The sequence below is a fragment of the Megalops cyprinoides genome, chromosome 2, assembly GCF_013368585.1.
Source record: "Megalops cyprinoides isolate fMegCyp1 chromosome 2, fMegCyp1.pri, whole genome shotgun sequence".
Lineage (NCBI taxonomy): Eukaryota > Metazoa > Chordata > Actinopteri > Elopiformes > Megalopidae > Megalops > Megalops cyprinoides.
The window spans coordinates 49,767,682-49,795,356 of NC_050584.1; the positions used below are offsets into that span (position 1 = coordinate 49,767,682).

General features: G+C 40.1%; 2 protein-coding genes across 4 annotated transcripts in view; one reads left to right on the top strand and one right to left on the bottom strand.

The window, feature by feature from the left end:
* The window catches only part of ddah1 (dimethylarginine dimethylaminohydrolase 1), a 60,944-nt gene extending 37,530 nt beyond the window's left edge, over positions 1-23,414 (bottom strand). The window contains exons 1-2 of one of the 3 annotated variants that reach the window (XM_036520902.1): positions 23,270-23,414; positions 23,014-23,108 (exon numbers count right to left, since the gene is read on the bottom strand). Coding sequence is in view for 1 of the 3 variants with exons in the window: in XM_036520900.1 (XP_036376793.1) it covers positions 16,826-17,119 (294 nt within the window). In the remaining 2 variants the exon portion in view is untranslated. Of the gene's footprint in view, positions 1-16,825; positions 17,369-23,013 lie in introns of those variants that run through there. The other 2 variants (XM_036520901.1, XM_036520900.1) reach the window with 2 other exon arrangements.
* Positions 23,415-24,815: 1,401 nt separating this feature from the next.
* On the top strand, positions 24,816-27,292 carry LOC118772512 (CCN family member 1-like). The gene is made up of 5 exons (XM_036520899.1): positions 24,816-25,050; positions 25,359-25,572; positions 25,856-26,200; positions 26,324-26,526; positions 26,645-27,292. Exons 1-5 carry the CDS (start codon positions 25,003-25,005, stop codon positions 26,945-26,947), a joined length of 1,113 nt encoding a protein of 370 aa, XP_036376792.1. The 5' UTR covers positions 24,816-25,002; the 3' UTR covers positions 26,948-27,292.
* Positions 27,293-27,675: the final 383 nt, after the last annotated feature.

The window sequence follows — 27,675 nt, forward strand, 5'->3', positions numbered from 1 at the left end:
CAGATTGTTACTGTGATGTGGTGCATAATTAATTGAAATTAACATGCTTGGATTTGAATAAACATGAGCATTTTAGTCTGATTTTAAGAATGAATTGGACTGCCTTTGCAGAATGACATGGGGCTTATGTATCTTTAAATCAAACACATTGAAGTCTATTCTCATGAGTTGCAGTACTTACACAACCCATGAAATCAGTTTTAAATAATCACTCATCAATTTCCTACCCATTCATAAAGAGTGAGTATCTGGTTGTTCCAAAGCTGCTTACCTCAGCCATCCCATTTTTCTGATTGTAGCTTTGAAGCATGTCAACTCAACTACGTTTTAAGTGCAAAAGCACCAAAAGCTTAGAGCTGGAGATGCAATGAATTGAGTGACAATGATTATGAAGTGATTGGGTGTTTTGACACTGCTGTCCCAAGTGGTACTTACCAGTTTCTGTACTAGATTCATTCTATATTTGAGCAAGAATGTAAATCTAACACAAACGCCTTAGCAGCTTTAGAGCAGATCATCAGTTCTCTTAAGATAAGCTTCCAGGGAACATGATACTGGGTGGGGTATGACAAAATCTTCATGGTATTCATCCTTTCAAGTGTGGAAAAGCAAAAACGCTTTCTGTACAAGCTTGATTAACCACCAGAGAGATGAGAGGGACAACTTAAAAGTGAAAACAGTGGTTCCAATTGATCTAAAATTGTTATTTACAGAAGGAGGAAATCTCAATCCCCGCAGTCTTCCTCCCAGATGATTAAATGTGGTTCACTGTTCTTCCCTTGCCACCTTGCCAGTACTTGCAGTTCAGATGGGTAATTATGTGGATTAATAAAATGGTTCTAAGTCAGCGCTAAGTGGTCCTGACAGTTCCAGCGACATAAAGAATCATGATGGCTGTCTGAGCCATGTTTTGACTGGCTATGGCAGAACAGGAAGCAGACATTAATCAGCGCTCATTACAGCGTGAGCTGGGTGAGTTCTGCTCGACCCGGCCTGGGAGACACCCGAGATGTCCTGAGAGAACACAGCTGCACAGCTTGTGCAAAAGGAGACTTCGCTGCACATGTACTTGCACGCATACACACACACACACACACACACACACAGACACACACACACACATGCTCACACCCAGTGTGCAAGTTGTACCACTTCATGTTTCACATATTCAACAGCTGCCTATTGCTTGTAAATGAATGAGAGATTTGGAAGGGGAATCTTTGATTTATTTCCCTGTGGATAATGTCAGACTCGCTTTCTAGATGGTGATGAAATAGATTTGCTTAATAATGCAAGAATACGCCTCTGAAGGCGCTGCCACATGTGGAACATGAGAAAATGAAAACATTTTAACCACTGACCTCTTAGTCTGATTTCTTCAGTAAACTGGCCTTTCCATTACTCAACTTATAAAACAAGATGTATATGTCACTGTAGCAAAGGCCTCATTACTGTGATCTTCTCAAATATCTTTCTACAAGAGCTGTGCTACCCTGTATTCAAATCTTCTGTATTTTAGAATCTCCCCTGCAGAGCCATTGATGACATGACTGTCTCAGCTGAGAATTAATGGGCTAATGCCCCTCTGGAATTAAGATCTCCGACGTGATCTGAAGGGCAAAGGGGAGATTATGCACGAACAATCATCGAAACTCTTCTGTTCACCTGCCAAGTGTCCTTTGAATAGGATTTGGAAATTAGGCATGCAATTTCCAGTGGAGCTGATTGCCTGATCTAATGACTAAAAGAGACATCATTTTCGGCTGTGTAATCTCGCACCAGCTGCAAGTGTTTTCAAAGCCTGTGCGGTGATGAGACAACTTTCCGGAAGTCTGCTGTTTCCCACAGCTTGAACCCAGCGGATAACTTTATTGTGGGTTCAAACTGCACAGCAATTAGATAAGTTTATACTAGGGGGTGAGTATGGAAAAGTTTGTCATTATGTCAATTTTTATTTCCCATGGTTTGAGACAAGGATCCTTATTTTGTTAACGAGGGCTTGTGACTGTCAGCTTTAAACAGGTCCAGATGAATGGATTCTGCCTCGTGCACTTCAGTGAGATACTGTACACCAGTATTCCGATACCATAAGTGTACTAAAGCGCCTGCAAAAAGGGAAAATCCTCCTCAAGAAATCCATCTGCCACAAATAATAATAATATTCCAAATATACACTACAAAAACGTGGTGCCAACATCAAAATGTTCCAGTCGCTCTTCTTCATATCTTTTTTTTTTATGTATAATTCACAGCCTCTAAATAGAAATGGCAGATGCCTTAGCTATGTGGTCATGGATGGGGTACTTTCTTTTCTTGTCTGGCAAGGCACATTCAATAAACACCGCGCTAGCCTTCACATGAACAGACGTGAAATGCATTAAGCTTTCTACAAGGGGAGGATAACAAAAGGAAAAAGTAAATAGAGTGAAACGGCTGTCCTGTGTCTGGAAGAAGATATGACTCCCTACACCCCCTGCTTCTCCGTGGACAACATTGATGTCTTTTTTCCAAGTACCGTGCCAACAAAACACTTCATCAAGAGTCCCTCCGAGACCTCTGTATCCCCCCTACATTTTTTCCCTGCAATTCACCTCTTCAGAAAGGTATTTGGTGGAAAATTAAACAAATACTGTTACACAACGCCGAGTGGCTTACATAACGAAGCCAACTATCCCTATCTGCTACAATCCTGCCCCTCCCACCCACCACGCCCATGCTCTCTGCATTAACTCTCTACATCTGAGCCAGTAAATTATATAAAAAGGCTTATGTAATGGTTTTAGTCTAATAGCCAATCTAAAGCCAGGTTTAAATGCATTACAAAATTGACAGTGTATTCATGTGACCAGAGTTTTTTTTTCCAATGACACTGCCTGAGGGTTATACTTCTCTGCACAATCCCTTATAAGCAAACAACTTCAAAAAGTAAGCTTTCCCTGAAAGACCTGACACTTGCAATCTGGTCATCAGGGACACTGTTCAGCTTCTGCATTTACACTTTAATTATCAGGGACAAGTATCTTCAGAGAAGCTAGCTGCTACAGCATATGCAGTCCTTGATATAGCCTAGAATGGATGGAATGGCTGGTATGGCTGGTATTGTGGAATGGGGTGTGCAGCCCTGTGGGTCTAGGGAAGCTGGGAGTCATATGGGTATGCAGCAGGTGATAATCCAGGTGCTGAGACAGCTGCAGACGCTACTTGGGTGTGATACTTCTTCCTTTGATTATTTTCTCTCCGTCACACAAGTTTGCAAGTAACCTCTCCCCCCGCCCCCAAAGCCAATCAATCTACAGCCACACTTCTCTCCCCAGCTGCTGACAGAATACATCAACATCATCAACTACAGGCTTGACGCAAGCATGACATCTGAAGAATTTCAAGCCTCTTTGCGGGTCGTTGTACATGTCTGACCAACTGGTTGGCAGCTCCTACCTGTGCAGCCAAACGAGTAAGAATCTACAGGGGTTTGTATCTTTGAAAGAGATTTGAAACAATCAGAAAGTTTTCTCTTCTTAAGGTTTCAGGTCCTGAGCTCACTAACTGCTTTCTTATAGTGCATCCAGGCCCACATAATGAATGTCTCTGTTTTAGTGTGAAATATTTGCAGTCACTAGTTGTCAGAATGAGTTAAGGCATTTGCAGTGTATGTAAAGACGATTCTTTTTACAGTGTATTACATGCAGTTTCTGGAACTTTCATTAAAGGCTTATTAAAATCTAACCAGCAGTCCCCTGCATGACATTTGCAATGTTGTCACATTTTACAGTTTTCAAAAGTACAGTCAACCCTAATTTCCAAACGTTAGGCTGGAACAAGCTTTCAAATGCATCCCTCATCTCATCAGAATGCAGCATAGCCACCATAAATTCAGAGTGTCTATACTTTTCTATATGAGTATTCCAGCTTTTCTAACCCCTTGCGTATGCTCTTTTCCTCAGTTCTCTTGCACACTCTATTCTCTGACTAGTGCGTCACTGTGTGATATTGACCACAGCTAGCACGTCACAAGACAAGCGTGGGAACAATGTTTGCTGCCATGCCTGCCCTTAACGCCAACATGACACTGCCCACGTACATACTGGCAGCTTTTTTGTACACTAATTCAGCGGTCAATGGATTCGATTGCTCAAGGAACACAAGCACTCTGCAACACTGTCAGTGTCACCTCCACCATGGCACAATAACAGCAACTGTAGATGAGAGGGTACTTTCCTTATTTCCTCCACTGCTCTTAAAAAATATCATACTGACTGATTTGAACAACACATGCGTTTTATTACTAAGAGCACTAAGCATTACAGTGTCTGACAGAGTTGGAATAAATGTAGAAAGAATCCATCCAAGGGAAGTGTATTGCCAATGTAGTCAACAGATCAGTTACATGCTGTTACAGCAGGAAGTCTTTCACCTTTGACAAATAATTTTATTATACGGTATTAATGCCATTATTATCAGAGTACCACGAGCAGTCTTTGTCATGCCATCCAGTCTTGGTTAAAGACATAAGATCACAGTTGATCAGAACAGTAACATTCCATGAAACATTATTCACTGTAGTCTTTTAGAAATGCTCATGTCCTGAACTGCTCAATGATGTGTTTCTTCTTCATTACCTCCAAAATGCCCTGCAGAATGCAGTAGATACTGTGTTTCAGTGTTAAATGAGGCCATATCCTTTTTGCTTGTGTTGTGCTGTATTTTCAGCTTTGTGGGAATGTATGCATGCTGTGTCTAATTGCAGTCCCACACACAACAACTTCAAAGGTTTTACTCTGATGGCACTGAAACTGACAGCATCTTTAAAAAAAAACTTCTGTCAATAAATTCTGCGGCTGAAAGATGACACAGTGTGCCGTATTGTTCTCTTTGAATGATGCAGCACATTCTTCACATTGTGTTTGGAGTGGCTCAACAGTAGGATACATCCTGGCCTTGGCGTGAGAACAGCATGAGAACGCAGAGCTCACGCCACACTGTGACATCCAGGCAGAGGCTGCCCTCGTGCCCCACACCTCGCACCGCGTGCCCCTGCTCCTTCACAACATCCCACACAGATTCTGGCACTGCTGCACCACATTTCTGCTCCTCCTCTTATACTTCAGGAATTCCACATCTGCAGCTTCCTGTCCCACTTCCTCTCGCTGGCCTTGTGCTCCAACGACCTCTCATTCAACTGTTACTATCATGAGAGTGAGAGAGATTTCCAGCAAGGTTGACTCGGGTTAATATTACCTGTGGCTAACGTGCACTCTGCAACACTGTCAGTGTCCCATCACACAGGGCAAAGGGCTTAAACTGCACTGCAACTGCTGACTGTGTACATAACGTATGGTGAAAAGCCAGGGGGAATTCATCACACAAGGCTCCTAAACAGCCAAAAGGACACCAATGGCATGTCCTGAAATTGGGACAATGGAAGTTATATTATGTTTAAATGGTACTTGAGAGGAAAAGGTTAAGGTAAAAAATATTAAAACATTTACTACCTAACCACAATTTTTCAAAGAAAAAAACCAAGGTGACACTCAAGCCTATCCCCTTCATGTTGTCATGTAAATAAAAACTCATAAGACAATACTGGTTGTACACTTCTAAATTAAATGAAAATACCTCACGGCTGATGTGCATAAGAGAGATTGTATAAAAAACAGCCAGAGCTGTATAAAAACATGACCATCCGCACGTACCTCACACCTGATCCCACTTTGACTGACAGGAACAATACAGGGAAATGGCTGCAGCATATTCATCCATTAGTAAATCACATTGATAGTCCGCATCCTTCTACAATGCCCCAGGCTGGGGAAAATTAATCGGACACAAGTTTTTCCTCTGGTAAATGCCATCTCATTTGTGCATGGTTCGGTTGCAGTTTTCGCCTCAAATGAATTTGCTGAAATTAAAATAAATGCAGAGTGAATATTTAAAGTGTCTGTCATATTCCAGGTAAACAAGCAATAAAAAGATAATGGAGTATGTGAATTGTATGTGTGTTATAAAACTACACACAGCTGAACAACAGGCTTAGTGTCCTACTGGTGCTCAACTTGCACCACTTGCATCACTTTTTGTTGTTCTGTTTTATATGACTCTCCCTTCTCATGTGTCTCCTTGATGTGTCTGAATGCCTTCACTTAGCGACCACCGATGATGCTCATCTTAAAAATTTCTTATTCAGCTTTGCGATCAGTCTCTTGTCTCAGTCTCTGTCTTCAGTTTACATCATGCACCTCTGCTACTCTGTTTTGGCTAGTGTGATCAAACCTCTGTAAGAGTTCAAGTGTAAAAATGCGATTTGATACTTGGTCTAACAGAGCTGGCTAGCTAGTGCAAACTTTCATCCCTTTTCTATGTCTCTAGTGATGTCACTTTGCATAAATTTTCTTTATTTTAGCTAGCAATGGCACTGAATGCTTGCAAGCTAAAATCACAGATTATCTGCATTTCAGGCTACAGCAATTCAGTGCTAGCTAGCTACATTACCTAGTTAGCTACTAAGCAGGCTATCACATTTAAAAGTTTTAATAGAAGAGACAACTTCTACATCCCAATGTTAAAGCATTGAACATAGGCATGATTACAAAGGCACTCATGAAGCCTACTCAGTACTCATTACTAAAAGCTAAATAACACTAGAGTTCTTAGTTGCCTGGATACTAGCTACAAGATGCAAGGCTTAGCTGCTGTTAGTCAGTGAGCTAACCATGAAATCAAGTAATGGTCTACAAGTGGACTGATCAATGTTGCAAGATATCCTAGAAGAAAAGCATCTTGGCCTGGGTCCCAAACCATCCTTTCACATGGTCTCAGTTCAGTGACTGATGACCTCTGATCATGGAAGGACAAAAGAATCCCACCACCCACCAAAAATCATCTTTACATTCACATAGTTAAGAGACTACCTGAAATTACCAATTACCTTGCAAAGGAGCACAGCTGAGCAGATCAAGGTTTTAGTACACAGACTAAAATTTCATACACAAGCAATAGGACAACATTCCTTGTCCCACTGTCTGAGTCCTAATCCTTACAAACAAGCTAGATATGCAAAAAACATTCAGAAATAAAAGTTTGTAAAACGAGTGCTCTGATGTTCAATGCAAGAAGTTAAACAACAAGGCTGTTTTTTGGATGTAACAAATTTTGGGAATACAGCGTCAGAGGTACTGTTGCCATGGCAACGATGCCATGTCAGGATTTAAACAGCTCAATTCCAGTCATTCACAGTGAGACAAAGGCCTTTTCTCTTTCTCGGTAATGACTGAGCACAGGGGTTGAAGCCATTCAGTAGCTTGCAAATTGTAAGTATTGATTAGGGTGTTATTGGGAATTCTTCTTTTTTAACAGCTGTGTCCCAGAGGGATATTCAATCAAAAGCTTCTCTGGAGACAAATTGTACATGGAACATAAAATTCTACTGACAAGCAGTTAACTTGAAGAAAACAAGTTGTTGAATCCAGCGCAATGATTGCTACCATTTTTCGTTGCAGAGCAATCACTGTTATTTCTGTGAATCACACAGGAATCAGACAGAACCTGTAAAGATTTTGATTGCAGTCACACTGTAAATTTAATGGTTGCATGGGTCATTCAACCAAAATTTACTTTATATTAGCACCCTTTCCAAATGGATGTCCAAAGAGCATCATGTAGTGCATTGTAGAAAAGAAATGAAATCAAAAAACACAAACTGATAGGAAGAATGAAACACTGCTATAATACCACACTGAAGACTAGCTAATAGTATTAACTAGTCAAATTCAGTCAACTCAGGGGTGGTGGGGGTTAATACAGAGTTGGCACAGGGTCATAGCAGCACCCAGTTGTGAAACACTTGAGAGTAAAGGTCAGAAGGAATGCTCATAAAACCCACAATATTAAGAATGAAATTACAGGTTACAGTTTGAAATTCTCATTCTTCGTCACCTAAATGTCCTACATACTCTGCTGGACAGAAACCCTACCCACCCTACCTTAACCATATTTATGCCTCCCTGTCTATGGCAGCATAAGTATGGTTAAACACAAACATCTACAGCTTAATGCTTAGACTGTTCTTCTACATCAGTCAAGTCATTCTAGCCATTCACAGACAAACACTCTTATATATAGAGCAAAATGCTCATTAACATTATAGGACTGTCTAGAAATGAGATAGATAGCATATTTACAAGACCAACAACTGACCATCTCTCAGTTTCTTAAGTCACTGAGACATGTTGTCATTTTCTGGACTGGAACGTAGACCGCCAAATAGTCTCATTGAGGCTTTCAATTATTATGTACATGCAACGGAATTTGATACTATGCCTGTACAACCTCCTAAATGGGTACTATACAAGGAAAAGCATAAGCTAAACAATGAAACTTCAAACAACTCCATCTTTCACTTCAAAGACATCAGGAGAAACTTCTAGACCTTGCACAAACTCAAAACCAAAGAACAATCACCTGAACCATGAGTGTTCATCCGTAATAATGCAACAAGTCTATTAAGTCATTTTATAAGAATTTCATGATCAATGCACTCATGTCAAGGAACACCACTTGCAGAAACACAGCCAAGGCTGACGTAAGTACATGGCTTACAAAGAACAATTCCTGTACATTGACCAGGGAAAGACTGAATTTTTTGGATGTAACACGGTGAAAATGGGGCACCGAAGTGAATATATTCAAACTAGTTTGCCACAGAACAGGGAGCAAATCCTATACTGGCATAATTTGAATAGAATCCAACAAACACGCAGAAGCCATTGAAACAGTAATTATGTTTGTTCAGTGGAGGCTAATCTATCAGCAACAACAATGATAATCATTTCTGGCACTATATAAAGCTTGGTTGATATAGCATAATTGTTGTTCTGCCTCCCTCTCAAACAGCCATGGCCTAGTCTCACAAGCATTCATTGCATGCAACAGATATTAAATGAAGGCCCAACTAAATGGTGAGGTATCTGTAGACCATATCCATACAGTACTGCATCATATTCGGTATCACAGCTCAGTATCAGATGCATGTCCTTAACTAGGTAGCTGATTTAATAAGATTCTGTGTGCATTACTTGTTGTGCCAGCAGGCATCTAATTAGAGGAGCACTGGAAATGTCACTGCATTAATTCGAATGAGAGACACAGTGTGAACTTACTTTAAGAACATTTTTTATATTTGCACATTTTGACTGCATAACATAGAGTACATTCCACCATGAATAAACCAAACAGGGGTCCACCAAAAGGGAGCGCAACAAAGCTGCTTATTAGTATTCTCTAGCTAGCCCACTAAAAGTACTTTATTGAGTAGCTTCTGATATAAAAGATATAACTGATATGGCTTGCTTTATTAAAACAAGTCACAGATACTTTGTGTTCATCATACACTTACTGCTTCATATGAAACAATGTAAGATGCAGATAAGGATCAGTATTTTGTTAAAAACAATTCAGTATGGCAATTCAGCATCATTTCACTGCAACAGTAACATAGGTGTTGAACTGTGTTTAGCCTACTCACAAACACTAAGATCACCTCTGTAAGATTTTGATTGTTGTGGGAAAACCTTATACAGACAATTTAGATTCCTTGGTGTCTGCTTTGTATGCTGTCATTTAAAAAGTATTATACAAAGATGTTAATATTTCTAGACATTACTCAAATACAGTGAATGAAATACCAAACGCTCTCAAAAAAAAAAAAAAGATGTTCTCTTCTTCCCTCTAATAAGAATTTTGCAGGCACACACACAGCATGGACATTTGCTGAACTGGACCGTAGGATTAACTGTGCTCAGCTCTGAATAAACTACAGAGCTAACATCCTCTCTGTTATAATAGCCTTATTTCCACTCACCCACAACCCTGTATGCTGTTAGCTTTGTGATGCTTGGATCAGATAAAGGATGTGCATGTTTCATGCTTTCCAAATACTGTATCAAGTCACTCAACAGTTCAGTCAAAGAGAAGCCATGCCTCCATATTAAGCACAGGCAATAGTTCACTGTGTTTCCTCTACCTGACAAGCAGGACATTGAGGGGGTAGTGCTCTAGGACCTCACAGCTTTTTGATGTTGATTACAACACTGAACTAGAAGTGCTCTCTCTGTTGCTGCATGTCCCAAAACACTGCAGACTGAGCCTTTCTGTCCCAATGACAGTCAACCAGAACACAGCCAGCCAAAAAAGGTTCTAGTTCACAAGTGTTCCACAGCTGGCCGCTGACACGCCCACAGGTCAGAGATCGGGGTTGGAGAGACATCGCATTCAAATGGCTCTTTTTACAGAGCCCAACATAATGGAAGCATAACACACGTGCAACGGCATCACACAAAGAGTGCTGTGTAGTCTTTCCAAAGCAGGTCAGGTTGTAGCGCAGGAATTTCACTGAGACAGTGAAAAACGGAGTTGACCTCACGGCACTAACTCATCCGCAGTGAGCTGAAAAGTTTTACTGTCACACCCGTATGTCAAACTCTTGCAGAAACCAGACATCTTTCCTGCACAGGAAATCCAAAAAAAGAAGGTATAGCATCTGCTTCTTGACTTGTCAAAATAAAGCTCTGTACTGTGATGTTGTGAGTGTGGGGCCTTGGGTTAGTCCATGAGAGCGGTGAGGTACACCCCAACTTAAAATGATTTAATAGTGAAATTACTAAGATTAAAACTCAACTTTCCTAAAAGGCTTAGTGGAAATGATTTAATGGTTAAGATCATATCAACCAGCCACAATGATCTATTTTTCTCCCCATTCCTTATTCATTTTAAATTAATTAAGTAGTTATGTCTTCCTGGTGCTGCCTTCAGACTCCAGTGACGTATGAGTTATGAAAAAGCTCCCCTCCCCTCCCCATCTCCACTGACTATTTTGAGATACTGGAAGGGATTAGATTACTACGATTAAATGCCAAAGTGTGTTTCCACCAGCAGAGAGAAACTGGGCAGCTGGGCTGACTGAACAGGAGTACTGTTAGACTCTTGTCAGATGGGGATGCCATTCAAAACAAGGATAAGGGGTTGCTACAGTCCCACTCACCTCAACTACAGTATGCACAGAAGGAGGCTTTTTATGATCCCCAAATTGAGATTGTTACTCTCAAATCAATCAATCAATAAACCTATATTACGTGTATCCTTTTGCAACACAGCGTCTTAGAGCATTTTTAAAAAAGGCATGCAACTCATTCAATAAATCCCCTTTTTGTAAAGAAACTAATGATGCTATGAAGAGCCTCTGCATCACAGGATTCACCTTTGTCTGACACGGGGCGGAAGGGGGGGGGGGGGGCAGTGACTCAAAAGAAATCAAGGATTTAATGTGACCTTGGATGGCATCCAGGACCATGTGCAGAGTGTTTGTGGGAAGGTTGTCAGGAAGGGCAGAGTGTAGAGAAGCTGCTGGTAACAGACGACCTATTCATAAAGTGTGCCTTGTGTGTGGTGCTACAGTGCTGTTGTTTGTGATAACATGTCTGCAGCTCAAGTGCTGTTTTCCATGGGTAAAACTTCTCAGTTTACATCAGTCTTATGTGGTACATCAGATAATCAATGCTGTCCATGTAATTGTTCATTGTAATATATATGGTCTCCTTTCATTTGAAGTTTTTAACAAGTGAAAGGCATTAAATGAATATGCGCAGTATGTGCAAACTGATCGACTATGCCTCGAATGATGCAGTTACTAACTGCAAGAACTTCCTCGCAACAGTATCTGATTCTGTCCACTGAAAATATTAATTTATTAATTAATGAGTACACTAATGAACAATTTATAACATATGCCAATTATATATACAGATGGGTGCTGTCTGCCTGTCTTCACTGGTCTTGAACTTAACTTGGCGTCTTTCCCTGAAAACATCAGTCTGACTCCTTCCCAAAGAGCCAGGAACCTATGAGTAAACACTGAAAGCACAGTCACCTTCTACTGCTTCAGAGTGGAGCTGACCAGCACCAGACATTTCTTGCTGTCCCACACCTTATACAAGCCTGTGAGTTCATCCACCACTGCTAGTCACTCCTGGGTAGGTCTACAGTACACACCAATGTCTTCTGACCTCTCCAAGTTAATCATAACTCCTCTATGACATGTGTATATGTAATCTATATTTAAAATAAAAAATGAAAATAAACACAATAACACCTTAAAGGCATAACAGCGTCACAGTGAACAGGCTGCCAAACTCACTTCATTTCAGGGTTTAACTATTTTTGTGTTTTGTGTTCAGCTTTTGTCTGTGACTTCAATATGAGGGCAATCCTTAGAAAACTGTGTTTTTTCTCTTGCTAAATTTCAATAATATGCCCAAATTTTCAATTGTCATAGAAACTCTTCCACAGCAGAAATCATTTTTCTGTAATGAGAGTCCAGTCATTCGGAACCGACAGTACATAATGGCCTAATCCACTTGCACCACGTCCATCACGGCCAATCAATAAAGCCCCTAAACAAGAAATCCATCACCAGCTGCAGCAGCCAAGCCTAATGGGTTTGAAAAGCATTCATGAAGGTGTTGAGACTTCCTATCAATAAGCAATTTAATATGTGTGTATTATTCTACATTTAATATATCAAATCTATGGCAGATGCAGCCTTAAATGTTCCTCTCAGCCCCAGTTGAGCCATAAAAAAATCCACCGAATCTGACAATGAGTTATTTTTTATCTTACTGACACGCTAAATAATAAAGGATCAACATTGGGACAGCTGCGTTGAACTGGAATAAAGCATGGTAGGGTGATGTGACATGGTCCTGAGCCACACGGAAATGTATGGTAATGTAGCTAACTTAAAAGAGCCCAGATCCAATTAATCTAAACAATTCAACTATTTTTATTCACTGACAGCCCATATACATATGTATGTCTGGCTTCAGGATCGACGCAACATAGATATATAGGTGACTTAAGTTATTACAGCCCTGCAAAATTACTTTTTGCTCTAAAAATAAGCACAAAACTTTATCCACCACACTCCACTGCAATGAGCCAGAGAGGCGATGTTGCTGAGGGAAGGAGGTAGCTTAAATTACTTCAACGCTGGACTAAAATCAAGGATTTTTGACATGCCATGTATGCCCTGAATAAAAACTAGTCTCACAAACCTGGGAGACTAGTCATTTTAAACAAATACCTTTAAGACTATGTGAAATATTTCCAACTGTCAGCATACATAATATTCATTACAAATACCACTATACTCATTTTATGATGATAATTGTGTAATATCATGGACATTCACCACTTCAAGTAGCTCTCCCCCAAGATCTAGTGAGAGATGTCTCAGGAATACATATATGTGAAAACAAATGTAAAGGGCAGTGTGGTAGAGTGATGAAAGGAGCTGTACTTTGCAGGTTCCATTTCAGGTGCGGTACTGCTGTTGTACCCTTGAGCAATATGCTTAACCTTAATTGCTTCAGTAAATATCCAGCTCTGTAAATGGATAACCTGCAAAAGTGTAAGCTTGTCACACTAGATACACTTGTCTGCTAAGCAAATATGTAATGTACACATCACGTCTTCAAAGTCACTAGAATCTTGTTTACACACCAAATAAATTGCAAGGGACTGAAGTCACTTAGAAACATTGCAAATTAAAAGCAACAACTTCTGTAATGGGCAAAAGACATCAGGCTTCTTAAAAAAGTGTAAATGACAAAAGTGGAAAAACATTACCAATTAATCATTCAACCATCGGAATGTCCTCTGTACTGGTTTTCCCACCAGAAATCATTGCTCCTCCACCAATCCTACATGTCCTGTGTGGCATCTGCCCTAATTCCTTCACAGCTGTCCACACAATCCCCAACTGCTGCATGTCTCTGGTGTATGACAAGCAAAGCTGAGGCATTGAGAGGAAGTAACAGAAACAGGATTTGCAGGGAGTGACCTCAGTGTTTGAAAAGAAAAAAAAGGAAGAAAACAAACCAAGGACCGGTAGACAGTCAATTGCAAGGGGAAATACAAATAATACAATGCTAAAAATTCTTGAGAATTCTAAACATTGTGGAGATAAGGGCACTCTCATTTATACTTCACAGACAGAAGAAACTGTAATTTTGGTGTGATGACAACTTGCTGAGAATGTTGGAAACAGTTTAAAAAGAAGACATGGCATCTATTTTCCAAGCCAGAATTAATTCACTTTTTTCTCAAGTCTCACCAATGGCAGTGTCAGTTTTAATACACATATTAAAAAGGACACTGAACACCTTCATTTGTTTGTATACTTCGAGAGTCAATATAAGTTGGAGAGTAAGGAAAAAATACATCAGCTAGACAACTGACACACACTACACACTGTTTACACACGACTGTGTCGCCTCTCATGACTCTGTCGCCTCTCACAAGGACAACAACATCCTGAAATTTGCTGACGACACCACTGTCATCGGACTCATTACTGGCGGTGACGAGACAGCATACAGGGATGAGGTGGAGAACAATCTCACCCTCAACACAGACAAGACCAGGGAAATGATCGTGGACATGAGAAAGGAGAAGAAAACTCATCAGCCACTGATCATCCATAGGCTTGAGGTGGAAAGGGTGAGCAGTTTCAAATTACTGGGCGTCTACATATGTGATGACCTCACTTGGACACTTAACACCACTCAGCTGGTCAAAAAGGCACAACAGCGGCTGTATTTCCTGAGGAGGCTGAGGAAATTTGGCATGTCACCACAGATCCTCAGCAACTTCTACAGCTGCATCATTGAAAGCATCTTGACCAGCTGCATCATAGTGTGGTATGGGAGTACCACTGAAATGGATCGTAAGCGTCTGCAGAGAGTGGTAAAAACTGCTGAAAGGATTGTTAGGACACAGCTACCCTCTCTGCAGGACATCTATCATCAAAGAGTTCACAAAAGAGCCTGCTCCATTGTCAGGGACTACACCCACCCCCAGTGCAAATTGTTCACACTTCTACCTTCTGGCAAGAGGTACAGAAGTGTGAAATGCAGAACATCCAGACTCAGGAACAGCTTCTATGCAACAGCCATCAGACTCTTGAATGGGTCAAATACACAAATACACACCTCCCCGGCCTAGCCCATGCATACATTCACACATACACACCCACACTGCAACCAAGTGTGCAATGGAATGGAACTGACATTGCATCAACATTGCACATCCTACACTGCACTGATGTCCTTTTTTTTTTGCACATTTAATGTATATATCCTTTATTTATTTTTTTTTCTTACACTCTCTGACCTTTTTCATATATTTTCTTTCTGAAATTCTTGTGTTTTCTTGTGTTCTACTCCTAACGGCACTCATAAGTGGAAGGCAAAGGAAGAATTTCATTGTACAGGGAACTTGTTTCTTTACTGTGCATATGACAATAAAACTTTGAAAAAAAACTTTGAAAACTGACTGACAATTTCCTTATAACACTTTAGCGGCACTGTGGTGTTGCAGTGGGAAAACTAAGATAATCAGCCCTATGAAGATACAGTATGCAAAAAATGTAAGCTATACAAGTCATCCTGGAGGAGGGTATCTGCTCAGCAAATTAATACTGTACAGTATCCTACATAAGATACCCTACTATAAAAAGAGGTTTGCACGTTCATTCATCATCTCCGTGTACAGGTTGTACAAGAACAACAAAGCTCTGGGTATAGCAGTTTTAATACGTAATTTTAAATTTCCGTTAATCGGGTGCAGATTTATTGGTAGAATTAACATCAATGTAAATGGCTCTGACATGGCATGACTTACTCCAAACCACACCTACCATTCAGTGTTCAGTGATAAGGAAACAATCAGTCACTGAAAGCAACGGTGAAACCCAGCCATGGTAAATAACACAAGCTCAAGTAATTTTGCAGCCCATTCGCGTTAAAGCGAAAACTTGGATGTTCCCTATATGTCTAACGATTTTTAATTCAATTACAGAAGTGTCTAAAACGAAAATTCCAAATTGTAAGAGATTGTTTTTACGCAGACATTGGCTGCCTGTTTTCGAATTAGGTTGCAATGTCATATTACTTGGTGGAAATGACATAGAAAATGACATGTTAATGATATAACATGATGGATATTAAGGAAACAAGGAGAAAACAATGCAACAAGCAACCCCTCTGTAAAGGATACAAAGCTGGCATGCCGTGTGTTCATATGACCACAACTAAAATGATATAGATTCTCTGAAAACCACAGCACCTGTCAGCGTTTTCGTTGTTACTGACATAACCTTAAATTGTCTCACTAATCGCTGGTAAGTTCTGCTGCTAGCCATTAGTAACACCACCGGCTGTACAGTTACTACATAACAGTTATTTCTGTGATTGGATGATCGCATGCACGTGCGACCTTCAGTAGTCTTAGTTTTACCACGTTTGTGACAGCCAGCGCAGTAAATGAATCCTTCTGAACAGCCCCGTAAAAGACTGGTAGCTGTCGCCGAGGCGACTGACCATTTCGACGCTCTTTCAGTCCCATTCAAACTTACCAGAGCACGATATTAGATTGCTTGAAACCATACACATTAATTTTATTTATAATTTGTACATTATAACAGAGCACGCCTCAAATGCTTTAATCGTGTGGCATGTGAGATAAGTATTTACCCTATCGGTCACTGGCCCATGGTGACTTAACCCTCGAACGGCCGTGTATTTCGTTGTCTTTCAAAGGGCGTTGCCTGTTAATTACAGATCCCTTCGTATAGGCTACCGTTTCAAAATATGTGCGAAATGTTACTACCAACTGAGGCGACTAATACAATACCATCAACATTCTACAACATATGGTAACCATACAGACATTTATCAAATTTGTGTGTGCATGCTGTCAGATTGCTAGGATACTGTACCTCTTTTCTTCTGCTAGCTGCCCCGGGTCTCGTTATCAGCGCGGTGTCACCACACACCACGGCAGCATCCTCCACGAACACGCAATCTGGAAGACTTTCGTCGGCGGGTAGTTCAAGCACTTGCAGCCCGAGTTTATGCTTCAGAACCCCGACGTAATGCTCGTGCTCCCGCTGTGCCTTGGCCAGATCCACCTCCGAACTGTTTGTCCTCAGCGCTTCTTTGGCAAAGGACGAAGGAATAGCTCGTACAATGGCATGGGTGAAGTTACCAAAACCTGACATCAAACCAGCCATAATAGCCACCTTCAGATTTAACTTTGAAATCTGAAACCACAAACACTACCAAATGTATAAGCGCCGCTACAGAAGTCTGCCCTTAAATTACTCTGTTGAGTTTCTCTTTCGGTTCTTTTTTATTTTGCAAACTGATAGCTACAGTTCAGGACAAGCAGGCGATCGAAAGACGGGGGCTCGAATGACGCGCACCAACAAACCATCACGTGTACGAGTACATCAATCCCAACTGAACCTTACAGCCTGTCAAGTCAGTATTTATGCTATATTGAATCGGAAGAGCATCCACTAGCTCCAAACACACGTTTATGTTCCAAATTACGCAATATCCGCTTGTGAACAGTGTGTGTAGATGTATTGACAACTACACTTTAGTAGTATCCATACCTTGCAACCTCTTTTCTGTCATAAGAATCGATGCAAATAAAACGTTGTGTAAACTGGCCAGTGTCGCACAAGCGCAAATTTATATGGTTCCAAAACATTACCAGAAGAGGGAAAAACAAAAACTAAGCTACGAACCGAACCTATGTATGAATAAAAAAACGTTGTACCCAATAGCATGTCATAACTAATATTTTCTTGTTTGTAAATGGGTTTGCTACATCCGAGTGCACAAAGTCATGAAATCTGGAACAAGGAACAAGCCGCAAAACTGCAAACGTGAGAAACAGCGCTACACCTGCTGTACCAACTGATCTGAAGGCCTACCCTGATACAAAATGTACAGTATAAATGTTTGGAAGGGTATGGCCAGCATTAATACACATATTTTAACATGACTCGTTCAGTTGGTCTCTTCCTGCGTGATACCATCCTACTGTCATCCAACATCTATCCCCCCACGACATCCGAAGGAGTGTTCCCGCTGGTTTTAACCCCTCCTCCACTATTCCGAACAAAGGATGTCTGGTTGCCACGAAACCCTCTACACGGGTCAGGGCTCCCAGCGCTGTCACGAGCAAATAAAACAATTTTAATGATAAACAAGCAGCTTAAAGCCAAATACTACTGATAAAAGCTGATCTTTTAAGTATTACAAAAACAGAGTGATCAAACGTAGCATAAAATCATTTCCTACCCCTTTTCTCTCTTATCTAAAGGAAGCATACTGCATTAGAAGGGTGTACTTTGCATCCACAAAGTAGGATATATTGAAGATAAAAGTGATACAAACAATTGTCCCTTTCACAAAAGAATTGACAAACTCACATAACTGCTGCACAATATCCTGTATATTACAGTTACATAGGTTCTTATTTAGTTCAATATATTTCAGCATGTCTATAAGTTACATGTTCCATAATGAATTAAATTTGTATTGATTTTTATCTTTTTATATTTTATAAATATTTAATGCACAGAATTAGATACGTAGACATCTTTTTTCTATCTTTGAAGGTAGAGGTATTGCAACTATGCAACTGATGAGAAAGTATTTCATGTCAATTTACGTTGCACTTTGTGTACCTGGTGAAGGTGGCCACCTTAGGAATACCTCTCCTGAACTGGAATGTTCCTTTCAGGCATCCTGGAGCACATTCTTCCACACCCCAGGACTGCTGTTTGTCTTTTCTTGTTCCAGATCCACTCAATTATTCTGACTGGGATAAACATTCCAAGCATCCCACATTCCAGCTCAGATTCTTTCCACCCATAAACCTTTTTAACAGGTTGCGGATGGCTATTTACAATATTGCCATCTTGTAAAACAATACCAGCTCATGCCCCGCTGGTTATTGCCAGACATTTCAAATTAATCAGTGATAGTAATGCATAGAAGTAACACAGATTTCAACATCATGCAGCAAGCTGAATTTCAGGGTTCTAAACACTTGTGACTATCTTAAAATGAAATAATACAGGAAATCATACAAATGTTCTTTTTTCTCTTAAATTACACTTAGGGCCACAGTATACCCCTTTTCCATACCCATGCAAAATCAGTATATTTGAGCTGGGAGTCCTTTGTGGGGAGAATAGAGCAGGAGCTTTCTGAGGTGAAAAAAAGCTGTCATGTTTACTAAACCATATGCTTTGAATCCATTTTAGGAATGCTAAAGGTTCGTGCAGAATTGCTCCATCTAATGCTCAGAAGCTGCTGGCTCCTGCACAATGAAGGTATTCTTTGAAAACGTTTCAAGATTACTGGCACACCGACATTTAGTCAGGGTGTGATTAATCCGAGGAAGCTCCTTTTCATTAAAAAATGACACACACCTAACCCCAACAGCTGGCAAATTCACAGGGGCACCCAAATCCCTTCAGCTGGATAGCAGCCAGTTCATTTATAAGGATTATTTATACAGATCACTCCTTAATTTAACAAGAGGCATCTCAGTGAGGTGTTTTGCCTTCTAAAACTCCCTCAAGATTCAAGCTGGCCAGTAATCAGTGCATCTCAGGTAACACATATGCACTTAGATTTGTGGTATCAAAGGCATATTAAATCTTCATCTCTCCCCTGAGGAATTTTCACTTTATCTGAGATGATAAAATTGTTTTCTAGAGCACAACAATGTGTTGAGCTGTAGTGTTCTCTCTCTGTTCACTTTTATGGCAGAACTTACAAATATTTCTCTAATATGCAGAGCTACATTTGACAAACATCCAAAAGGAAGTCCAGTGGCAGGGACTTGCAAAGGCAATGCAAGGTTATCCCATCTAAACACCAGGTGTCCTGCCTCCCTGTTGTTCTGTGCCACCAAATCAGAAAATCGTCAAAAAATACTGCATTTATCTTGTATTCCCATCATTGTTTTTAATTGATTTAATACGTTATTACTGTACATTATTTGCGTGAATGTTAAGCATGTGTCCGAATGGAGTGATGCTGTGTAGACTAGAGAGTGATCTCCTATGTACTGGACTAAGATCAGACTTCAGTGTATTCTTCACTTTAAACATTAGCTACTGAACAACAAGGCTGATCTGGGGCCAGTTTATATGCTCACTCTACCTTCACTGTATGATTTGAAGAGGAATGCTAAGGCCGCAGGTGTAAAAACTGTTTTTGTTAGGTTACCATGCAAACTAGATAACTATAAAACTTTCAAGTAGAGTTCAAGGGCACAAACATCATGCTTTTAGCTGCAGGACAGAGTTTAACTACCACAAGAATTGCGTTGTTGAAACTGAATGTATTCTATTTTGACAGCGAAGACAAGAAGAGGCATAGTATAGTAATGTCAAGAAAGATCACATTTATTTTTGCTGGAAAACAATCAACTTTTGTAGACCACAGTACTTGCCAAATACGATTAAAGTTTGGAACATGAAAATCTGTCCAATGTCGACCTGGTTCACTGGAACTTGCTCAATATATTCTCCCCTCTAATGTAAAGCACCAAAGACATACTAAACATACAGTATACAACAAAACTCAAGCAATATAGCATTGCAATGACCCCTGCAACAGTGCCAGCCAATTACATCATCCTTTATTCACATAACTGCTAACCTACATATGTCTTAAAAACCTAAATGATGCAACTCTGAATCTTTAAAATAAATTGCCACCTTGCCAGGCAATCCTCTAACAGGTAGTAATAACTAGGCCTGGGTAATTACAGAGCTCTCTCCTCAGTACCTGATGGAAGAAGAATCTGAAAATGTCCCATAAGGCACTTCTTCTCGGCCACTGGTTTGAGACCAGGTAGGTGGTCTTGCTGAACAGGTGGACTGGAAGGAAAGAGGCACTGGGACTGTGTGTGAAGGGGATAGAGAGTGGGCTGGATGCCAGCAGATCCAGCAGCCTGGAGCAATGGAGTCCCACTGAGCAATAGCTTACCAGCTGTTGGCAGGTCTGGGGACAGAGGACCAGGTACTCATGCTGTGTTTGGAACATTTTAAGCATGCTTTATGGGGGCAGCAGGTCTCAGTACAGGATAACAGTTCTTCCTTGTGATGCCAGAACCCTGCAGACAACCACCTCCACCCTGTTCAACACTGCAGGGTCCACTTTGAATCCACTTTTGAGCAGCAGACTTTCAAAGGTCTTTACACTGGACATTTCTCAGGGTGCTACTGTATCTACATCTGGTGCATAACTTTCAAATTTCACTTTATTAATCACACCCTCTTACAGAAATGCATAAAACATCAATTTTCTCTGCATATATTTACAGAAAGTTTTGGTCACACTCTTTGGTGCATAATAAAATGTTACTGTGAAACTATCAAGAACACTGGCTCTATTTCAGTGAATCCATGATCCTGAGTATGCAGTATGCCATTTCGCAAGTGTCTATAAAATGCATTAAACAGAAGATTAAACACACTATGGAGTTCCAGTATTTGTGCACTTACTAGAGGAAATGCTAGGATCAAGTTTGACCAGTTTCATTCTTAAACGGTCTATCCAAAGTATGACTTTGTAGTTCTCTTTAAAATAAATCCATTTGACGTTGCAAGAGTGGTGTTCACAAAAAAGTTATAAATATCAAGTAACATCATCTGTTCAAGCAGTCTTGTGTGCTTTCTATGGCCTGTATAGTCAACTAAACATAAGTTTCTTCTTGTAATGAAGATACTAGTCATTAATACCTGAATCCGTATTCTAATACTATGTCAGCAAAAAATTTTCAGAAAAATGTGAAAGAAAAAAATGTGTGTGTGTGTGTATGTGTGTGTGGTGGTGGGGGGGGGGGGGGGGGGGGGGTATTATTGCCACTACAGAAAAAAAATTCTCCATCCAAACCTTGTAATATTTCAATGCCTGAGATACAATGACAGTTATGTGTTTTAGACATGTTTCATCTGGAAAATAATGGATCTGAATGGCATGCTTAGAAACAGACATCGCCACACACAGTACTGGAGTCAACCATGGCATCTGACCAAAATCAGAAGTGAATTCTTAAAGAGAAATTCTTAAGCATTCCAGAAATTCTTAACCTAATGATGTATCTAGATATCTTTATTCCTATAGACTCGCCTTCTCTGCCACTCGTAGAAGCTAATGCTCATATAATAGGCTACTTTCACGTAAAATGTACTATTTAAATAAAGGTAGAAATGTAATAGTTCAGGTAATAGTCTATTAGTTTTTTTCTAAAGGGTGACTGACACTTAAGCAAATATGATTCCACAAAAGGCACAACTAACACTTAAAAACAGTGGCATGTTTTTTAAAAAACAACTAATCATTCTCATTCACACAGAGCGCATAGTGATGAATAATACTCGTTGACTTGATACCATACCTGTGCTCATATGGAAGTCAGATAAAGCTGCCAAACTACAATATGCAATCAGAAAATTCTCTCTGTTGATCTCCCCATTAGGAACAACACACAGAGATCGTCAATTCTGAGACTGTTTTAGACTTACGCATACATGATTTGTATAACTGTTAAATCGGATGGCAAGCATCGTTATAGGTGTACCCTACTATCATGTAAAATATTTTCATTTTAAATTAATATAGCCTACACATACTTTTCGGTGTCTAAGAGCTATAGCCTGTCGAGTACAGATACAGTCTGATTGTCCGTTTTTCCGGAACATGAAGCAACACGCAACAAGCAATGATGCATAATATTGATTTGCTGTTTGTAACCAAATGCTAACAACGTTAGCCATTGCACATCACCATCTAGTGTCTTGATCTGGAAGTATGAAAAAATAGCTTGCTTTAATAAGTAAACTTAAACCACACTTCCACATCAATTTATTAAACCGGCAACTGTTTCCGAAGCTGTATACATTGTTCAAAACACCAGTGTGAACAATTAAAGCGTTCTGTAGTCTATGAAGCTTAATACCAAGATATGTTGGCTAGATAGTTGAGGAAGTCGTCATTCGTTTTTATAACAATATATACCAATACGAATACATATATAATCATAAATAAATCCGAATTATACAAAGGTCTTGTAAAGAGACCAACTCACCTGAGAGATATAGCTACATCTCCTTGCCAACCATCCCCTCTCGTCGCAAGTTGTTTGTACGCAGAGGATTTCTGTGTCCCACAACGTAAATTTAACTACAGACAAGGGTTAACGTAGCAAGTTACGTTAATGTAATTTTCTCATCATCTTGTTTTGTAAGACCATACTGTCAATATATTAATGGCAAACCTATCAGTATGGCCTGCGACACCATTCGTTTTGCATATTATTTTCATGTCATCATTGCGCATCTTACTTTGTAAGCTCCGCTTGTTAGTAGCAAGTTTCTCTTGTACGTTAGCTCTCGGTAAAATCTTGTTTGCAAAGACTTTAAATCTCAGAATTTAGATTTTCGATGGAATGTCACTTATTTGAACCCCGTTGAAAAGTAGACTAAACTACTTTGCTATTTTTCTCCCCAAACCAACATTTTATATGGAAAATTGGATCACCGCTGCATTTTTTTTTTTCAGATCATGATGGACAGATTGCGTGAAAACTAAATTAACCCAAGGAACGCAAAGGAATTTCCTGTATGGAGAACATATTTAACAACCCTTTAAGCTGTCAGGAATGCTTTGTGGTTGGCTAACTGAAGTAGAAATATGTTAATAATGTAGGCTACTGCCATACCAAATATGGCAATATTGTTACGTCTGGAGTCTGCTTCCCATCTGGAATTGCTTAGTACAACGGAATAGAGAGGATACCGAGCCAAAAATAGAAACTTTACTTTATTTCCACTGTCCCTTCATACTTATGACGAACTTAACTGCTGGAGAATACGTCTCTCACTTAACGTTTCACTTTAGTTTTACAGTGAACAAACAAGAACAACAAGAACAAAACAACTTTATATGTTTCACAGATAACGTTTTCGTTTCCAAACTGTTGTGAGAAACTGTGGCAGGCGGTGTTTAGTTTGCAAATACAGATTTCAGTATCAGGGATCACATGCCTCTGTGCATACGCTTAATGAGCAGTGATTTAATATAGTCATCCGGATAACCAACGAAACACATATTATTGTGCTGTTGCATTTTAATCTTAATATCACTGGAGGTAAACAACACAGAGAACCGCTACTATCGTCCATTTCGGAAGTTATGATTTTTTCCTGCTGTCTTGCAGCATTTCAAATTCTAAGTGAAAAGTGAAAATAGAAGGGTCTTCTCAAGATTGTGCCACGACAGGTACGCACACGTACATACATGGATTCTTGGTAAATTGTTTCTAAAAATTTCTAGTTGAGTTAAAATCTCCCGAAAGCCAGCAAACTTGAGGAAGAGTATATGAAAATCGTGTGGAATTAACTTTTCGCCCAGTAACCGTAGACGTCACATTGTACGGTAACTCTGGCAGTGGAAACACCATCAAAGATAAAAGAACGTTACATTTTTTTCACGTGTACATGTATATAAAATCGGAAGTTGCCCTGTCCAGAAACGGGAGAATATTGTTGCGCTCTAATTGATCGGTTATTTTTCCCATGTTATTCAGTTATTCAGCCAACATGTTGCATATTATATTGTTCAGATAATCAAAGATCGTTTTGAGAGAATACCTATAAAGGAGAAAAAAAAGTCAAGAAAGAGAGAAAAAAGTGCCTTCAGTGCAAGGGGAAAATTTGTTTAAGAAAAAAAAAAGTTAGACAGGGTGGTGCTTAGCTTGGATGGAAAACGCGCCAAGAAACATTCCTTGCATAGTTTTGGAACAGTTCAACAGTCAGCCAACAACTACGTCAGCTTTCACTACAGTATAAAAGAAGAGTGGGACCCAGTTTCAGTAGACTGCAACTGCAACCAGACCTTAAGTCAGAAGTAGCATACAACTGCTACATACAGGACTAGAAAACAAACAACTGCGAAACCGCATCAAACGGGTAACGCAACAGAAGAAGGTACCAAGAGAAATTTTTAAAGAGGACGAATAGCGAAGTATCTGTTCTAAAAAAAAACAAACATTTTCATTTGTTGAAGAAGCGCGAAGATGTTGATGCTATCATTTGCCGTTATCTTCTTCGGAAGCGTCAGCGTGGTAAGTTAGACATTACGTCTTTTTGTTGTTAAGATTATGTACATAGTTGCTGTATTTGCATTTGTATTGACTATAGTTTTTAAGGTTTTACTTTGAATTACCAAAGCAGCAACACCAATACGAAGTAGCGTCTCATTAATTCGGTGTTGCGTAAGATGGTGCGGTGGAATAAATGTGAGACTCAATCCCAGTGACATGTATGCAGCTGTAGAAGGGGAGTAGAGATAGCCAGTTAACTTGCAGTTTCAAATGTCAAAATGGATTGTAACTTCGTATCAGAGATTAACATTGCTTCGGTCCACCCTCAGGTGTTTTCTTCCTGCCCTTCGGAATGCGTGTGTCCACGGGAGGTGCCCAGGTGCGCCCCCGGGGTGAGCCTTGTCCTCGATGGATGTGGGTGCTGCAAGGTATGCGCGAGACAGCTAAATGAAGACTGCGGAAAGACGGAGCCATGCGACCATACCAAGGGACTCGAATGCAATTTCGGGGCTAGCTTCGGCGCTACCAGAGGCATCTGTCGAGGTGAGAATACATTTTACGCGCAGGAGACACGGAATGAAAATATGTGTGGCACCAATGTTGGCTATATAAATCATTACACCGGGTGGTTGCACATAGTTGTTCACATTCAGTTAAATACATGATTGCTGCCCACTCTGTAAGACCCTGTTGGGTTTCAAAGGCTTTTAGACAATTTTGCAGCAAGGGGGTTTAGACAGTATATGCAATAGGTGGTGGGAGGGCAGGAAAGATGCAACTACACAGAGTAGTCATTTTAATTCTTTTCTTATTTCTTTCCTAACAGCCAAGTCAGAGGGCCGTCCCTGTGAATACAACAGCAAGATTTACCAGAATGGGGAAAGCTTCCAGCCAAACTGCAAGCACCAATGCACATGCATTGATGGAGCTGTAGGGTGCATTCCCCTGTGCCCACAGGAGCTCTCCCTGCCCAACCTGGGGTGTGCCAATCCCAGACTCGTGAAAGTGGCGGGTCAGTGCTGTGAAGAATGGGTCTGTGACGATGGCAAGGAGATGGAGTCAACTGACAAACTTTTCAGCAAAGAAAGTGGGACGGATGAGTCAGAGAATGACCTCACCAACAGAAATGAGCTCATCGCCCTGGTCAAAGGAGGACTCAAGTCCCTACCTGGTAAATTGCTCATATTCCATATTCCTTCATGTAAATGTTGTAAAATGACATTAAGTCTTTGATGTTGTGACAGGATAATCACTAGCAACAACAGTTCCTAATATTTTGTCTTTTCCTTTGCAGCTTTCAGAGTCCAGCCTGAGAGTCACATGTTTGAGAGCCAGAAATGTGTTGTCCAAACTACTGCTTGGTCCCAATGCTCCAAAACCTGTGGGACAGGCATCTCCACCAGAGTCACAAACAACAACAGTGAATGCAAACTGGTCAAGGAGACCCGCATATGTGAGGTCCGACCATGCAGCCAGTCACCCTACACCAGTTTAAAGGTATGTTCAATTCAAAACTAATGTGGAAGTATAAAATGTCAGGTATATTACAGAAGGATTGAACCCTCTACCAATGGAACCCTTAACTGAGAATATGTTTCTTTATTTTCTTTAACAGAAGGGAAAGAAATGTAGCAGAACAAAGAAATCCAGCCAGGTAGTCAAGTTCACCTATGCAGGTTGCTCCAGTGTGAAGAAGTACCGACCCAAGTACTGCGGTTCCTGCGTGGATGGCCGGTGCTGCAGCCCCCAGCAGACCAGAACAGTTCGTGTCAAGTTCCGCTGCGAGGATGGCGAGACCTTCAACAAGAATGTCATGATGATTGAGTCCTGCAAGTGCAACTTCAACTGTCCCCATGCCAACGAGTCCTCCTACCCTTTCTACAGACTCTTCAACGACATCCACAAGTTCAGAGACTAAGCCAAGCAGGAGAAGCAATGATGACAGAAAAGTCCATTAAAATAGAGGGGCCTATTTAACATATATTTGACAACCATCTCCTTTTGAAACTAAATTCCCAAGGAATTATGGACTTACATCGTGAGGACGAAATGAAGTGCACTGTATAGCTGGAAACCTTGTCAGCAGTTTTAACAGACTTTTTCTAAAGAATCGCTTCATAATATTGGAGCATCATTGGTAGCTTCGTTCTGGAGCAATATGTAATTAATTTTGTAAAATGTAGTTTATAATATTGATGTCTCTTGTGTATATTTTGATTTACAAATACAAGACATGACCCAAACTGTAGACTTGTGTATGTGTGTGTATATATATGTGTATATATACACACACACAAAAATATATTTATAAATATATATAAATATGTATATGTGTGTATATACATATATACACATACAATTGTAACTTAATTGTGTGTTCTATGACCTGTAATCTAAGAGAGACACAGCATCGTGCTTATTCAATGAGTTTGTGGTCACATTCCTTCCAGAGGTGAACAAATGGGTTCACGTTTTGAGGCAGCTATCAGATTACTCTTCCATTAGCGCATTGAAAGAGAAAGCAAGAAAGCAGTGTCAAAGAATGAATTCATGTTTTTATTATTATTGTTATTATTTATCAAAATGTAGCTACTTTTATTTGGATATTAAATGTCATACTGGAATAAATTGTAAAAAAAGGATTTA

Excerpts from the sequence above, each read along its gene's own strand:
- LOC118772512 (XM_036520899.1), top strand. The coding sequence starts at position 25,003 with ATGTTGATGCTATCATTTGCCGTTATCTTCTTCGGAAGCGTCAGCGTG. Across the intron at positions 25,051-25,358 it reads TCTTCGGAAGCGTCAGCGTG|GTGTTTTCTTCCTGCCCTTC; the intron begins GTAAGTTAGACA and ends GTCCACCCTCAG. Across the intron at positions 25,573-25,855 it reads TACCAGAGGCATCTGTCGAG|CCAAGTCAGAGGGCCGTCCC; the intron begins GTGAGAATACAT and ends CTTTCCTAACAG.